The 17,841-nt window shown below is 39.4% G+C and overlaps 1 protein-coding gene and 1 pseudogene across 1 annotated transcript in view; one reads left to right on the forward strand and one right to left on the reverse strand.

Annotated features, from left to right (window-relative positions):
• COG3 (component of oligomeric golgi complex 3) overlaps window positions 1-17,841 on the forward strand; it is an 89,197-nt gene that overhangs the window by 34,503 nt on the left and 36,853 nt on the right. Inside the window, exons 15-20 of the mRNA XM_006837624.1 lie at window positions 4,987-5,092; window positions 8,077-8,201; window positions 9,868-9,957; window positions 11,519-11,639; window positions 15,709-15,797; window positions 15,911-16,045. Of these exons, the coding sequence (XP_006837687.1) occupies window positions 4,987-5,092; window positions 8,077-8,201; window positions 9,868-9,957; window positions 11,519-11,639; window positions 15,709-15,797; window positions 15,911-16,045 (666 nt within the window). The remainder of the gene's footprint in view (window positions 1-4,986; window positions 5,093-8,076; window positions 8,202-9,867; window positions 9,958-11,518; window positions 11,640-15,708; window positions 15,798-15,910; window positions 16,046-17,841) is intronic.
• LOC102824169 lies at window positions 2,535-2,987 on the reverse strand (annotated as a pseudogene).

Genomic DNA, 17,841 nt, shown 5'->3' on the forward strand with positions numbered 1-17,841 from the left:
TTTTTAAGGTTTTTATTGTGGATTGAGTGAAAGTTTACAGGGCACATCATCAGTTTCACATTCAACCATTCATATGACTTGTTTCATTACATTGATTACAGTCCCCTCCATACATCACCAGTCAACAGTGTTTCTCTCTATCCTCTTTGGCTTTTCTCCTTTTTTTGGAGGGGTGGGGGGAAACTTTGCCTTTCTGGAATTTACAGTCTCGGCTTTTAGGGAAGGTTTTTACATTTATCTGTTGATATCCAGGGCTCATGTATGCGATTACTAACAAGCATAACTGAATAATCAGATGAAGGACAGTTTGCTGTGTCTGCTAGATGGCTAAAGTCTGATCCTCAGAGCCTATGGTTTGGACGGTCTGCAATGCTTGGGCCCACAGGGCCATGAACTCCTGGCCTGGTCTGCACGGTCTACATTCGTTTTCCCCTTATTTATTATTTGTTTAGGGGACACTGCCTGTCTTAGGCGGTCAGTACGAATTCCTCCGCCTTACCTGTCATCGAAACTCACTGCAGCATGGCAATGGCTCTGTCTTAGGTTGCCGAGGTTCCACATGATCCTTACCCGTCTCGTCCAGCATAAACAGCTGCCATCCGAAGAAGGCAGGGAGGGGAGATGAGTCTCTTGTAGACAGCATATTGAAGGATCTTGTTTTCTTACCATTCTGCCACCCTCCATCTCTTAACAGGTGCATTTAATCTGTTTACATTCAGTGTAATTATCAATAGGTATGGATTAATTGCTGCCATTATATTTGATTTTTTTGTGGTGTTGCTGCTGTCTTTGTTCTATGTGTCTTCCTTTGCTTTGTCTTGCTTTTTGTGTTCTTTCTTGAGAGTTTCCTCATAGTTTTAATGTTTCCATTTTCTTCTTGGATTTTCATTTTCTTGGTATGTTGTGAAGTGTTAATCTTCTTTGAGGTTACCTTATAGTCCATTAACTTTTCCCTCCATTTAGTGCGACCTATTTTATCCTATAATGTACCTGACCTTCTCACCATTTGGATCTCTGTTTCTATGTGTTTATTTTGTAATTATTTTGATCATAGACTGACCTCCCAATTTCTCTGAGTTTGTTCTTATAGTTTTGTTCTGTTCTCGATTCTTCCTTCTGTCAATTTAGTTCTGGGAGGTGCTGCCATGTATGTCAATTTCTGGTTGTTGTCTGTTCTTGTTGGTTCTCAGTCCACAGAACTCCCTTTAGGATGTTTTGTAGCACAGGGTTGGCTTTGGCAAAATCCCTTAGCTTGTGTTTATCCTGGAGTGTTTTGATTACACCATCATATTTGATTGATAGTTTTGCTGGATAAAGGATTCTTGGTTGGCATTTTTCTTTCAGGGTTTATATATGTTTCCCAATTGTCTTCTTGCCTGCATGATTTCTCCTGAGAGAACAGAGTTTAATCTAACTTGCTTTTGTTTGGAATAAACCAGTGCATGTATGAACTCAAACAACAGTAGCAATCGTTTTTGACTTTTCCTTGTTTGTACCATAGTTTGTCTTTTCACCTGTTGATGGACATTTAGGGTGTTTCCACTATTTGGCCACTTTGATTAATGTTGCAGTGAACGTCGGTATACAAGTCCCTTTTTTGAGTTTCTGCTTATAAGTCGTGGGTGTATATTCCTAGAATGGAATTGTTGGCTCATATGATAGGTCTGCTTTTAGTGTTTTTTGAGGAACCCCCATACTGTTTTCCACAAAGGCTATACCATTTTCCATTTCTACCAGCAATGGATAAGGATTCCAGTTGCCCACTTGCTCACCAACATTTGTCATTTTCTTCTTTTGTCTTAGCCACGCTAGTAGGAGTGGAAAGGTATCTCCTCTCATGCATCTCTGATGGCTGATGATAGACGCGGAGGGTCTTTTCATGTTTGGGGAAATGTCTATTCAAGTACTTTGCCCATTTTATGATTGGGTTATCTTTTTGTTAAGTAGTCATATTTTTCAGTATATTTTGGTTTTTAGATTCTTGTCAGATATATAATTTCCAAAGATAGTCTCCTAGTCAGTAACTTGATTTTTCACTTTTTTTGTTAACTCTTTCAGTGATCAATGTTGTTTTTGTTAAGTGCTGTTGATCCAGTTCCAACTTACAGTGACCCTGTATAGGGTTTTTGAGGAGTGGCTGATGAGTTTGAACTGCCTATCTTTTGGTTTAAACTGACCTTGCAGTCCAGAGTTTATCCTGCAGTTCCACACCAGGACTCCTCAATGAGCACAGATTTTTAATTTTTATTATATCCCATTTATTATTTTGGTCTTTTACTGTTTGTGCTTTTGTTATTATATTAGATAATCTAGTTTAAAAAAAATTTTTTTTTTTTTTTTGCAGTTAGGAAACCTTTCTAATTTTTATTCATAATATTGGTAAATGGTGTTGCAAAGGAAGATTTACAGAGCCACATATCAATAACTGAACAAGGTGAAAATGAAATATTCCAAAGTCATCCGGGAGAGTTTCTAAGTAACACACCCTAGGCTAGAAATCTAGGGTTAAACTGTGATTCCATGACAGGTTATATTCATTCTTGCATTTTCTCAATAAGTTCTTCCTTATATTTACCTTTCTCATTTCCAACTTGTCGTGATTTGGCTTTGCGTTCAAGAATTTTTTCCCCGATCTTTGTCCAATTTGAGTCTGGTGATAACTGCCTTGCTCAGGTGAATGCCCACATGGACATTTGTCCCATTAGCCTTCTCACGCTGCACCCTCTCGATGTAGTTGACATACTTCTTTCTGTATACCTGACTACCTTGCCAATCTGCTGACCTTTGTAGTGTCCTCGAACCACCTGGACCTTGTCGTCCTTCCAGATGGGCATGGAGTGCACGTTATACTTCTGCCGCAGCTCCTTGGACAGTGAGCACAACATGATCTTCCTGCGCACATGTGAGGGAGCATTGAAGTGGCATTTGCAATTCTTGCTGTGGGCTGAAGTCATAAGGGGTTGAACTTCATGGTGACAGTCGGGCATCCAGCAGCCTCGGAAGCTCAGTGCAAAAGGCTAACATAATCCAGTTTTGAAAGCTAGCACTGACAACGTTTATTTTGCACATTTAGGTCCATATTCTGTTTTGAGTATGGTGTGAACCAAGGACCCGGGTTCATTTTTTGCCTGTGGAAATCCAGTTTTCTGAGCACCATTTATTGTTATTACAGTGTCTTCTTTTGTTATTACTGGACTTAGCACTCTTGTTAAAAATCAGTTGATCATAGATGTGTGGGTCTGTTTCTGAACTATGAATTCTGTTTCATTGGTCTATGTGTCTGTTGTTATCCTAGTAACGTGCTATTTTGATGACTGTGCATATGTGTTACTGTGCTGTCAAGTTGGTTCTGACTCATAGTGACCTAGTATAGGCTTTCTGAGACTGTAAATCTCTGTGCGAGCAGAAAGCATCATCCTTCTCCTGAAGATCAGCTGTCGGGCTCAAACTGTCCACTTTGTGGTATGCAATCCAGTGCTTTTCCTATAGAGCCACCATAGTCTCTGTATATATAGTATGTTTGTTTTTTAATTGTGAACTGAGTGATAGTTTACATGGGAGAACATTGACTTTACACCATCGTTTCACTGCCATGATTATAATCTCCATGCATCATCATTCAACAGTATTTGCTTCCATTCCTTCTGTTTTTTGTTTTTGGCAGGGGGTGAGGTACACAAAAACATTCAGGAATATATACTAATTTAAACAACTGAAGGGCACATTAAAGCCTGCCTCCTGACCACCAGCACTCAGTCTTTCTCTTTCCATGAGTCTAGAGTCCTCAGCTGCTCCCTCTCTCCATGTCTTCATCTCTGCCTCCATCGCTTCTCTGGATTGGGTTCCACATTTCACTTGTGCTCTTCTCCCTTGATGGTCCTAGGGTCCTCTGTTCCTGGACTGTAAGATTAACTATTCCCTCATTTTTGTTAGAAAATTTCTACCTTTACAGTTGTGACAGTCGCAATTAGTCATGATAACAATTACTCACCATTGAATCATAACAGTCTTAGTCCATCTCTTTTCACCAGACACATCTAGACAAGATGAAAACTATTCAGTGGGAGCTCTTATATAGTATGTTTTAAAATCAGGAAGTATGAGTCTTTCTTCTTACTTTGGTCTTCTCTTTCAGCATTGGTTTAACTATTCCAGCCTCTTGCCTTTCCATGTAAAGTAAATGTTTTTTAAATTTTCTGTAAAGAAGGCTGCTAGAATTTTGATTGGGATTGCATATTACTCTGGCTAGTGGTGGTGTTGGTGGTGTGCCATGGAATCAGTTCTGACTCATGTCGACCCTGCATAGAGTTTCCAAGGCTGTAAATCTTTACGGGAGCAGAAAGCCTTATTTTTCTCCCATGGAACAGCTGGTAGTTTTGAACTGCTGACCTTGAGGTTAGCAGCCCGACTCGTAACACTATACTACCAGAGCTCCTCACTCTGGCTAGTATTGACATCTTAACAGTATTAAGTCTTATAATTCATGAACATGAAATATCTATTTATTGAAGTCTTCTTTAATCTCTTCCAGCAGTCTTTTGTAGTATTCATAAATTAACTTTTTGAAAATCTGTTTCAAAGCTGTCGTACTGAAGCCATTCTCATTTAAAGAGAAAGCTTGTTATTGGACCAACCAGGTACTTGAATAAAAGCATTTCTGACACTCTGAATATGTCCAGTCATAAATTTGAATGTTTTGTTTGAAAACTTAAAGTCGAATCTTGTATGAGTCTTGTATCTTTGACCCTTCAGCAAATACCTCGTATTGGTTCTGAAATTAGGTAGCAAGGTTTATGGGTAATATGGGAATATATATCCCATCCTGATTTAACCTTTTCATTTCCATGTGTTGTTAGTTTTGGTATAGTTCTCTTAGTCTGTTTTATTTCTTAATTAGTATTTTATTTTGTAGGAAGAATGTATTCATATTGTCAAATACTGTTGAAAACGCTATTGAATGTTTTCTGATTTCTTTGTTTCTGTCAGGAAATTGCACAGAGTTTGAAAGACGAACAGAAGAAGGTGCCTTCAGAAGCTTCGTTTTCAGATGTTCAGTTAGAAGAAACAGAGCCCAACAGTCTAACAAAATCTGGTATGTTACATGTTTTATCTTCCAATATTTACTCATTGACTTAATAAATCTTCATGAAGTCATTTGGCCAGTTAGCTGTCTTCCAGATTTCTTGACATTAGATGTGTGAGTGCCTCCAGTACGGCATCAATTTGTTGAAATATTTCAATTTGTATTTAACCAATTCCCAGAGCCTTGTTCTTTGCCAGTGCCTTCAGTGCACCTTGGACTTCTTCCTTCAGTACCATTGGTTCTTGATCATGTGCTACCTCTTGAAATAGTTGAACTTCAACTATTTCTTTTTGGTACAGTGACTCTGTGTAATCCTTCTGTCTTCTTTTGATACTTCCTTCATTGTTCAATATTTGCCCACAGATTCCCTTAATATTGAAAGTTGAGGCTTGAAATTTTTCTTCATTTCTTTCATTTGAGAAATAACAAAGCGTATTCTTCCCTTTTGGCTTTCTAATTCTATCTAGGTCTTTGCACATTTCATTATAATGTTTTACTTCCTTTTATTGATCTGGCTCTTGAAATGATCTGTTCAGCCTTTTGACTTCCTTATTTCTTCCATTCACTTTAGTTTCTCAATGCCGGAGAGCAAGTTTCAGAGGCTCCTCTGGCATCTATTTTGGTCTTTTCTTTTTTTCCTGTATTTTTAATGAATTTTAGCTTTCTTCATATCTGATGTTCTTGATGTCATCCACAATTCTACTGGTCTTTGGTTATTAGTGTTTAATACATCAAATCTGTTCTTGAGATGGTCTGTGAATTCAGGTGGGATATATTCAAGGAGCTCAGGTAGCATAGTGGTTACGAATTGGGTTGTGAACCTCAAGGTCACCAGTTCAAAACTACCAGCTGTTCCAAGGGAGAAAGATGAGGCTTTCTGCTCCCGTAAAGATTTACAGCCACAGAAACCCTGTACAGGGTTGCTGAGAGTCGGAACCGACTCCACGACACTTAACAACATATTCAAGTTCATATTTTAGTTCACATGGACTGTTTTAGTTTTCTTCAGCTTCAGTCTGAACCTTCATATGAATAATTGATGATCTGTTCCACAGTAGGCTTCTGACCTTGTTTTGCCTGATAATACTAAGAGTCTTCCATTGTCTCTTCCCACAGATGTAGTCTGTTTGATTCCTGTGTGTTCCATCTGGTGGGGTTCATGTGTATGTATAATTAATTGCCTTGAATGTTGTTTGAAAAGGTATTTACAATGAATAAGTCATTAGTTCGTTGGTGTTGCAAAATTCAGTCTTGTGATCTCCAGTATCATTTCTATCACCAAGGCCATATATTATATTCTAACTATGGATACTTCTTCGTTTCCAACTTTTGCATTGCAATAACCAGTAATTATCAGAGCATCTTGATTGTTTGATTAGTTTCAAGCTGAAGAAGTTGGTAGAATTCTTCAGTTTCATTCATCATCACTGGCTGGTATATAAATTTGAATAATAATGGTAGTAACTTGGTCTTCTTGTAGGTGTATGGATATTATCTTGTCACAGATAGCATTGTACTTCAAGATGTATTTTGAAATGCCCTTTTTGACGATGAACGCTATGTCATTCCTTGTGAATTTGTCGTTCCAGGCATAGTAAACTATATGACTGTCAGATTCAAAATGGCCAATACCAGTCCATTAATGCCTAGTATATTGACCTTTATCATTCCATTTCATTTATGACAACTTCCAGTTTTCTTAGATTCTTACTTTGTACATTCTGTGTTCTGATTATTAATGGATGCTTTTAGCTATTTTTCATGTTGAGTTGTGTCCCATCAACAAATGAAGGTCCCAAAAGCTTTGCTCCATCCATGTCATTATGGTCAACTTGTACTTTGAGAAGGCAGCTCTTGTATTGTGAGTGTTGTATTGTGAGTGCCTTCCAACCTGAGGGGCTCATTGTCCAGCACCATGTCTTACACTGTTTTACTGCTGATGATAATGTTTTCATCTTGCGGTACTATATCTGATAGTGTTCCACTGCTTTTTGTAAGTTTTCAGTGGCTAACCATTTACCAGTAATTTGCCTCTCCTTCCTAGTCTGTCTTAGTCTGGAAGTTCTGCTGAAACCTATCCATCTTGGGTGACCGTACTGGTATTTAAAATACTGGTGGCACAGCAACACACGAACCATCACAGTAGACAGAATGACAGACGAGTGGTAATTAATGATTACTCTAACAAAAATGATTGAAATTTCCTAGTATCCTGTAATATCCACTTCATGTTTAACTAGCTTCTCTTGTACCCCAAATATATTTTATGCCAGTTCCATTTATATGGCTCATTTAACATTTGGCTCTGTGACCCCAAAACAATTGTGCTTCCCTTACAAAGGTTTTCTGTGCCCAGCTGCACTCTAGTTGGTCCTCGTGCTTTCTTGAAGCTGTGGGGAAAGCCAGCTCTGGACACCTGGAATTGGCTATACTAAGTGAGCCTCAGCACAAGGCAGGCTGTCAGCAAGTCAGCTTCCTTTAATCTTCCTGTTGACATTGCTCTAATTCCTTGTCACACTCCCATTTCTATTGGATCTCACTCATATCCGTCTGACCACATACAGGTCTACCTCCTTTTGAGTGACTGCAAAGTATTCTGCAATATGAGTATGCTTTTCATTAATTACACAAAGATTTATTAATGACAATTAGGGAAAAGTAGTTTGAATCTAATATGTACAAGGGGGTTTCATTCAGTAAGTTGGTAGAAGAATTGAATGAAAAGATAATTCTATTTTTCCACAAACTTTTTGTAGTCCCCTTGTATATGAAGCAGGTTGTGTACATGTATGTATCACGTATGTTCTCAGTGTGTTAAATCTCACTTGTGAGTGAGTTTGATTCTTACAGTATTCTTGGTGAGAGGTGAGGCTGGAAAAAATAGATGTCCTGTAGTTGCTGATAATTAATGAGAAATGTTTACAGAAGCATTCAGTCTATTTTCATACAAACATCTATGTGTATGAAATGGGTCTTTTCCGTTTGGTTTTTAGGTTCCACAGAATCCCTTAATCCTAGACCACAGACCACAATTTCTCCGGCAGATCTTCATGGAATGTGGTATCCTACAGTTCGAAGAACCCTCGTATGCCTCTCCAAATTGTACAGATGCATAGATGTATGTGTGTAAATTCTTGTATCTTTACTTTAAATTGCTTAAACGTCACTTGAAATGTGTATTTTAATTTTGTTTTAAATCTTCACATAATATATTGTTTAGTGTTTTGAGAATGATATGACTGTAGTTGTTGTTGTTGTTGTTAAGTGCCGTGGAGTTGGTTCCGACTCATAGCGACCCTGTACAGGGTTTCTGAGGCTGTAAATCTTTACGGGAGCAGAAAGCCTCATCTTTCTCCCGCAGAACAGCTGGTAGTTTCGAACTGCTGTCCTTGCGGTTCTCAGCCCGATTTGTAACCACTACACTACCAGAGCTCCTTATGACTATAGAGAAGGAAGGAGGTAAATTTAAGCTCAGTGTAATTTAGAGATTTGTAACCTGAGCATTCTGTTGACTCTTGAATCCACTCATGTGCTTTGGGGAGTCTGTGCATGTTTTTGAAATTGTAGGTAAAATTGTGCATGTTTGTTTGTGTTTGTGTCTTTCTAAGAAGGGTTAGAACTTCCATTGATTATCAAAAGGGTCTATGGCCATAAATGCCTTTAAAAGTACTGATTAATTCATATGTTTTTGTTAATAGATGAGGCAAGAGATGCAGAAAGATTAATTCATAAGTTCAATGTCACATAGGTACAAGGTACAGTTAGTAATAAATACAATCGCTTTAGTTATACCTACCATTTTGAGTCAACATTCTTAACAAATCCATTGAAATAAGAGTTAGTAGTATTTGTTTCATATTTTCAGTCTTATTGGATTGTACATTGATTTCAGGTAACAGAGTCATTGTGAACATTCCAGTGTAGTGTTCTCTGAATGATGAGGTTTGCTGTGCCTGCTGAGCCACAGTCACTGAGTCTGTTCACACTGACAGTGACCCTCTAGGCTAGAGTGGGACTACTGCCTCGGGTTCCTGAGGCTGGAAAGTGGTACCGCAGCAGGCAGCAGTGTATTTCCCTCACTCAATGGCTGCTGACCTTACAGTTAGCTCACAGTACCAGCAGGGCTCCTAGTAATTGCACAGTATTTATTCATGTGGGGTTACCATGCTTTTATCTGTCCAGCCCCCGTAATTGGATGTTTAAGTTACTTCTAGTTTTTTGCTCTTTAAAATAATAAGTGAGTTAGAGTCATGTGCACGAATCATGGAGTACTTGGAACACAGTTTTGGAAATGAATGTCCCGAGCCAGTGGCTTATAGAAATGTAAACATCGGTCCCACCTGTGCCAGCAGATCCTGTTGGACTCAGGGTTCCTGGAGGTCAGGGCCTTGTCTGCTTGTTCAGTACTCTTCTCAGCACCCAGTACAGTGCCTACCATATATACTGTGGGTGGGTCACATGAGGGTCCTCCATGTGCTGATCTGGAAATACTGCGTGGGAGTAGACAACACAGGAGAAATCATGATGGCAATAAAAAACTCCTGGGGTGGCGCTGTAGCATCAGCACTGGACTGCAAACCACAAGGTCAGCGGTTCAAACCCACTGGCTGCTTCTCGGAAACCCTACACAGGGTCGCTGTGACTCAGAACCGACTCCATGGCACTTAACAGCAACACCCAAGTAATCGAATGGATAAGGACAAGCAAGCATATTTTTTCACAGCCAAAAGACTTCATTTGTGTTTAAAGTGCTGCAAGCTGATGTTTCTCTTTAATTCCACCAGAGGGCAGTGTTCCAAGGATTATCACAGGAAGCATTGTCTGCCTGCATTCAGTCCTTGCTGGGAGCATCAGAGTCTATCAGCAAAAACAAGGTTTGATGAACTGTATTAGATGAAATCTTACTATTTAGTAATATAGTGGAATGTAGCACGTATCTATGGGCACATATGACATATGTTGTATGTGACATGTATGTTGTATGTGCTTGCATTTTTAATCTGTGATGATGTCCATTTTTGTTTTTTATTCAATATGATTTAATTATTTGTTTCTTTTTAACTTTTTATTGTGAATTGGGTGAAGGTTTACAGAGCAGATCAGCTTTCCAGTCAGCAATTTATACATTCTTGTTTCATCCCATTGTCTGCAATGCCCATGGTTTAACATCACTTCTTCCACTTTCTCGTTATGGTTCCTGTTTCCGTTCCTCCTCCTGTCTACTAACTCTTCTGAATTTTGTCCTTGGGTAAATGCTAAATGCTGCCCTTTGGATTTAAAGAGTTGATTGTTCTAAGGTGTGCGCACCTCTCTAGTGTTCTTGTTCTCTTATAGATCTGTCTGTTGCTTAGCTGAAAATTGAGCTATGGGGATGAGTTCCCTTCCAGTCCTGAAGGGTGACTGAGGGCCAGAGTCTTAGGGGTTCCTTCCACCTGAGGCTCCTTAGAGAGAAGGCAGTGTGTTAGTTTAGTGCTAATGAAAATGGCACTGTATAAGAGAAAGTCAGCATTGCTGAAGTACTAAAAACGGTACTAAGGTTCTGTGCTTTATAGGACAAAACCTTGTGACTTTAGCTTTAGCAACCGAGTTAAGCTTAGCTGCTGAGTCCCTGGAATACCAAAAAGTGTTTTCAAGGAAAAGTAGCAATTTAGAGTTGTTCCTACAAAGATGTCTTAAATGGTATGAATGACTTCACTTGGAGGAAAGTAGCTAGTCAGTTTTGAGTGTCCCTGGGGTATGTGTGTGTATATACTGGACCCGTGCCATAGTGTAAATGAGTTAAGGTCAAAAGAAAAAACAGTGCTTTGAGAATTATACTTAAATCACAAAATCCCTGTGGCTGGGTGGGCCTGAGGATGAAATGACATGGGGTGGAGTTGCGGGGGTGGGGACAGGTGGTCAGTGCTCTGTTTCTGGCAGGACAATCCAAAGCATAGCATGTTTGGAGACTGCTTTTTTTTTCTGGTGAAAATCTGAGTGTTTGTGATGTTTTGGATTTTGAAGCCACTTTATGCCAGAATGATGAAAACCATATTACTAAAGAGAAAATAGGAAGCTGTTGGGGTTGGGATCTTGCTCATACTGAGCTTTTCTTTACTTCCTTCAGCATGTTGATGTTTGGTTTCATCCTCTCCTCCATTTCTGCACCACCTTAGACTTGATTTGGTTCCTTTCTAAATGTGTTGTTTTGTCTGACTTTCTGGGATTTACTAAATAGAACAGATAACTGTTAATAAGAATTTGAATAAGAAACTTATCTAGATGATTCCTAACATGGGTAATATGCGGTGAGTTCACAGCACCACAAAAGAGGAGTTTGGTCTTAAAGTTAGCCGGGGTAGATTAATGCTGATTAATGACATATATATTGTATGTGCTTACATTTTTATTTAATCTGTGATGATGTCCTTTTTTTTTTTTTTTTTTTACAATTAGGCTCAGATTGATGGACAACTTTTCTTAATTAAGCACCTTTTGATTCTTCGTGAACAAATAGCTCCATTTCACACTGAATTCACCATTAAGGAAATTTCCCTGGACCTCAAGAAAACTAGAGGTACTTAGTTGTCCTGGCTGGCACAGCTGGGTGGGGCTGACTTGTCCAGATGTGCCAGCACAGGGTATCTAGGGTTATTTCATGTTCATCTGCAATTTTTTTTTTGCATGCTTTGCTTGCTAATAATAAGCATGTTACTTGTTCATACTGAGCTCAGCTGTCACTCTCCTAATTACTTCTAACTTGCTGTGTTTTCTTTATGAAGGGAACTGTATTTGAACATTATAATTGATGATAGTGTTACCTCTCTGAGACTGTTCACATCTGATAATAACTTGTTAAAAAATGAAAAATCAGTTTCATAACTACACCCACTCCTCACTTATTGACATGGTTAGTGTTCAAAGCCCGGGTTGTTGTGTGAAAATGAAGGATGACGACATCTAAGCAGAAAGGGAGGGTGACCACATCATTCTCTCACTGCCAAACCACAGAGTTGGCACATGGCCGTAGCCTTCATAGCCCGTGGTACTCTCACCTCCTCTTGGTGTTTCTTACTGCCCTGGGCGTTGATAGTGGGCGGAGGAGTCAGAGAGCAGATTTTTTACTATTGTCCTAGGTGCACATGTCGGATAACAAGGTAGTGAGTGAGTGAGGAGCGGTGGTGGTGTGTTGCCAGGTTGGTTCTGACTCCTGGTGATCTGGTATAGGGCTTCCCAGGCTGTATGTCTTTATGGGAGCAGAAAGTCTCATCTCACCTGGGAAGCAGCTTGAGAACTCCAATTACTGACCTTGCAATGCAGAGCCCATTCTGCTACCAGAGCTTCGAAGTGGGGAGTTGTTTTTGTTGTTAAGTGCCGTCAAGTCGGTTCCAACTCATAGTGACCCTGCATAGCGAGGAGTAGGTGTACTTAAAATGTCAACTAGTCGGAATGATTTTAAACATTGAGTTGACAGTTTGTCAATTCATGAGAATTTAGGAAGCCAGCAGATAAAATGGGAAGAGCACTTCTATTAGAGTTGGGCTCTGCTAGTGGTCTGTCATTTCTAGACGCCTGTGTGATCTTAGATGGATCTTGTAGCTTCTCCATAGGTAACATGAACACGGTAAACCTAGCCCTGATCCCCTCCAGGTTGTCAAGATCATTTAGAATGAAAATGTCTGTTAAAGTGCTTTGAAACTGAACGTGCTTACATAAACTTAAAGGGCATCGTTACTAAGTCATTAAGGAGGGACCCCTGGTGACACAGTGACTAAGCACATGGCTGCTAAGTGCTAACCTAGAGGGCAGCGATGTGAACCCACCAGCTGCTCTGTAAGGAAGATGTAGTAGTCTGCTTCTGTAACGACGGACACATCTGCAGCCTTGGAAACCCACCACTGTCCTCTAGGGTCGCCATGAGTCAGGGTTGACTTGAAGGGAGTAGGTTTTGGGTTGTTAAGTAACCATGTGGATGTGGTCTTTGAGTTGGTAATAGACATGAAATTATCCTGGGAAAGACGATTCATCTAGCCTAACAGTTTGTCTTTGATGATGTGTGTAAGATCAAAGTAGTTACTCTCTAAGATGCTTAAGGCTCTTTCATCAATATTCTCCATTGCCCTTACATACCTATAGATTTATCTACTCTTCATCTTTTCTTTTTAATTTTTATTGTGAATTGAGTGATAGTTAACATGGGAGAACATCAGTTTTATATTAATCGTTTCATTTCAATGATTACAATCCCCTCCATGCATCATCATTCAACAGTATTCCCTTTTTTTTTTTTTTTTTTATGGGGGGGGAGGTGGGATGGGGAATGTACACAAACCACTCGGGAATATGTAATAATTGAAGCAATCAAAGGGCCCATTCTGCAAGCGTGCCTCCTGGCTGCCAGCACACTCACTCAGTCTTTCTCTTTCCATCTTCGTCTGTTCTTCTCCATTTCTGAGGGAACATTAACCCCTGATGTTTTAGACCATTGTTTATATTATAGTAAATGATGTTTTCTCTGATGTATTGGTAGAATTGAGAAAATTCAGAACTCAGATTCTTTTTTGTTCTATGTGGTTCTGAGGAAAGTCTGTAGGATTTCCAAGGCCAGTCCCCGTGTGACTCTGCTTGTTCCTCGTGGGCTTGATCTCGGTCACCTGTGAGGTTGCCTGTATGGAGAGGAGCCACGTTAGGACGGGAGCTCTTTTTCTTGGTCTGAAGCTTTCTTTTTTTCCTCCACGAAGTACCACCTTTGGCTCTCGACTGCTGAGATCGGGATAGTAAGCCTGTGTGCTATGACCTTTTTATAAATAAAACTTCAGTCAGATGTCCTGTGTTTTGCCTTTACGAAATTAAGATATGTGCATTTATTTGTAATTTTTAATATGTATTATGCATACATTTTATTGTATATGAGGGGGCTTCAAAAAGTTCAGGTAAAAATGGAATTGGAGGATAATAGGATTTTCCTCTGCACTTCTTGAAGCCTTCTCATATATATATATAAATGTATGTGTATGTATTTACATTATCTCTATATACACATACATTACATAGCTCTATATATCTATAAGAGTCCTGGTATAGTGCTGTGGGGTAAAGAACTGCACTGCAGGGTCAGTTTGAACCACAAAGTTTGGCGGTTCAAACTCAACCAGCGGCACCTTAGAAACTCTATAAAGAGTCGCTATGAATCAGAACCGACTTGATGGCACTTAACAAAAACAAGTATGTATATATATATGGGGAGCGTGGTGGTTCTGTAGGATAAGCACTGGACTGCAAACCACAAGATCAGTGGTTTGAGCTCACCAGTTGTCCCTTGGGAGAAAGGTGAGGCTTTTTGCTCCTGAATAAATTTACCATCTCAGAAATGCGGTATGGGGTCTCTATGAGTCTATTGCACTTAACAACAACAAGAACATGTGTGTGTGTGTGTGTGTATATGTGTGTGTGTAATTTATAAAAATATGTCCTTTTTTTTAAGGCTTACACTCTTCAGAGGCTCCCATCTCCCCTCTGGCAGGTGCTCTTCTCCCTTACAGTCCTCTGTGAGGGCTTGGTCTCTCACTGTGAGGATCCCAGGGGGCGTGTAGTCCTCACCTTATGTAACCAACTTATGGCACCAATATGGTTGGGTGGATCTACTTTCTTTTAAAGTTTTCTATGTAATTGGATGCTGCTTGGTTCTAGTGTAGCGCTACTGAGGTGTGAGAAAATGAAGTATCCTTAATTGTTGGCAAAATGTAGCTTAAAGCATGTTTTTCTGAGAAGGTTGTTATAAAGCTTCTCTGGTGAGGATTTCATTCATTGTGGACAGAATTTTCCAGGAGCTGGTAAAGAGGACATCAGAAACACAGCCATTTACTGAAGCATCCCTGCTGATCTGGAGGGGTCTTTTCATTACCACAAGGGCATGAGTGCTGTTGTGTGTGCTTGCAAAACCAGGGCTGGAAGAATGGAAGCTTTGCTTTCTCCATTCTGATGAAGCGAAGCAAAGCAAAACTGGTCTTTTCGTGCTTTCACTTAATAATACTTGCTCTCTTTACTTTGTGAGCCTGTATCCTCTCACTACTAATTGTGTATCTTATTGCATTTGAACATCAATGAGACCTCAGCTGGTACTTTGCAAAGAATCTAGTTACTCTGGAGGTTAAGGGTTAAATATGTCCTTCTGGTGTTTTCTTTCTGGCTGACACATTAGTTTATTCACTTTGCTTTAAATGAGTAAATTTCTGTGCCAGCCAAGACCTTAACAAAGAAGCAGGGTAAGTATGTAGATACCTTAAAAAAAAAATCCTAACAAACCTATTTACTATCCTAAAAGCAAAGCAAACAGTACAAAAAATTCAAGGTGTCAATTATTAAAAAAAAAAAAGAAAGAAAAGAAAATTGATAATTTTTTCTGAGTAAATGAAGCTGAATGGTTCTTTTTGCAGTTCTGACTTGAGAACAGTCGATATGTATGGGTACCATAACCCTCATTGGGACCCATTTCCCACATCCACTCATGGAAGGGAGTTGGTGGGAATGAAGCTGCCTTTGCTTTTGGGGACTGAGACTGGATGCATGTTGCACACTGAAGCAGTGAGACTTTTCTGTTGACATTCATTCTATACGTTTACTGGATGAGTAATTTTGTTCCACAGATGCAGCATTTAAAATCCTGAACCCTATGACTGTCCCAAGATTTTTTAGACTGAATAGCAACAATGCCTTGATAGAGTTCTTGTTGGAGGTGAGAAGGAATCTGTTATCATTGGTGGGTGGGGGCATGAACTATATTCAGTGCCTGTGTGGAAATTTCCAGACGCATGAAAACAGGAGAAAATTGTCATCTTCTTTTTTAAGGGCACTCCTGAGATCAGAGAGTATTATCTCGACTCTAAGAAAGACGTAGACCGCCATCTGAAGTCAGCCTGTGAGCAGTTTATTCAGCAGCAGAGTCAGCTCTTTGTGGAGCAGCTGGAGGAGTTCCTGACCAAGGTATAGACCTTGCTGCCAATTTGTTGAAGCAATGGTGAATTCTTCCAGAGGTGCCCTTTTGAATTACTGTCTGGTAAAAATGCTAGCTGGAGGAGAAGGAATGATTCTGTCTAGGAAATCCTTCCCAGTGCAGCAGTCTTTTGGCTTGAGGACGTTTTGATAAGTTTGCAGAAATTTTAGTTCTTGAGTAAAAGTGTGCAAATATTGCAAAGCTAGTTGGAGCTGAGCCCTGGTAGGCTCTGTTCTATTTCTGCCTAGTATAGGTTATCAGCCTGTGGTCTCCGACCCACTTTCTTTTGGATTGGATCCTACCCAAAAGACAGTGACCACAAGGTTTGCTATGACCTTACATGGGTGACCTTCTCCGTTTTACTTATTACTTTTGCCACTCTACATGGATAACTGACAACTGAAGGCTTTTTATCAGTCACATTATCTGTAAGTCACCAGCTAAATGAATTTATAATAAGTGACCTGTCTTTCTGCCTTCTAGCTAAACTTCATCAGCTGGCTAAACTGTTTAATGTGCAATGAAAAAATCAGATCATGACAATTTTGAAATTCTTGTTTCCACCTAATCTGCTTTAATTTATATCTCCTTATTAAAGACTTTCTTATGTCATTAAGATGTTTTAAAAAGTCTTGAGATTAACTCATTTTATTAACTTTGTTCTGTTTTTACATGTTTTGTTGTTGTTAAGTGCTGTCGAGTTGATTCCGACCCATAGCGGCCCTGTATAGGGTTTCCAAGGAGTGACTTGTGAGCTTGAACTGCTGACCTTGTGATTCACATGATTTTGCAGTCTGGCACCTTAACCCACAGCACCACACCAGGATACATGTATTAGAGGTCATCATAAAAAGAATAAAAATAACATGGCCAAATTTAATTCATTAGTCTTACTGGGGAAACAAAATATTTGAGGATAAGTTAAAAAGTATTGCTATTGGGGTTCCAGTTCATACATGCACGGATTGATTCCAAACAACACATGCTTAAAGCGGTCTCTGCAATCAGTTGATGGCCGCAGACAAGTTTTCTCAGTATTGTTCTTGTCTTAGTCTCGTTACGGTACCTTCAAAAAAAAGGTCTGAGGGAATCTCCTAGGCCAGTAAATTCAAGGCAGAGGAGTCAGCTCAGGGGTATTTTTGTTGAATAAAGGTGTCTGTGACTTTGAACCAATTTTTGACTTACCTTTGTATCTGTGAAACAGAAACAGCAAAGCATATGGTCCATCAGTAACCTGTTGTCCATCCACACTAAACACTTAACATGCTTGCAGCCTGGGAGTAAGACAGAAAATATTGATTTTAAATAGTAGTAGTAAAAAAAAAAAAAAAAAATCATATAGAAGCGGATATGAACCCATTGCTCTCAAGTCGTCGATTCTGATTTAGAAATGTTAAAACAACCAAACTACTCTCTTGTCTTCATTGGCACATAGTACTTGTCTAGTGGATTTCAGTGTTTTCAGGCACGTGAATATTCACTGGGGAGGTGTGTATTTTTTCTGCCCCCACACAAACTTAAAAGGATGGTGGAAAATGAGCTTTTTTGATAAAAAAAAAAAAAGGTCTAAATATTGATTCTTTGCAATTCACAGACGAGTTCCCCTAGTATTTATAGAAATCACTGTCATAGGAAACCAGATTGCAGATTACAATACATATTTTTGAAAGCGAATCCACATTAATATTGGTTGGAAGTTTTGTAATAATTCTGTAATAATTGGGAGCAAAGAACAAGGATCAGTAGTTGGAAAATACGGCCTTGGTGAAAGAAATGATGCTGGAGA

Source organism: Chrysochloris asiatica, unplaced genomic scaffold, assembly GCF_000296735.1.
Source record: "Chrysochloris asiatica unplaced genomic scaffold, ChrAsi1.0 scaffold00022, whole genome shotgun sequence".
Classification (NCBI taxonomy): Eukaryota; Metazoa; Chordata; class Mammalia; order Afrosoricida; family Chrysochloridae; genus Chrysochloris; species Chrysochloris asiatica.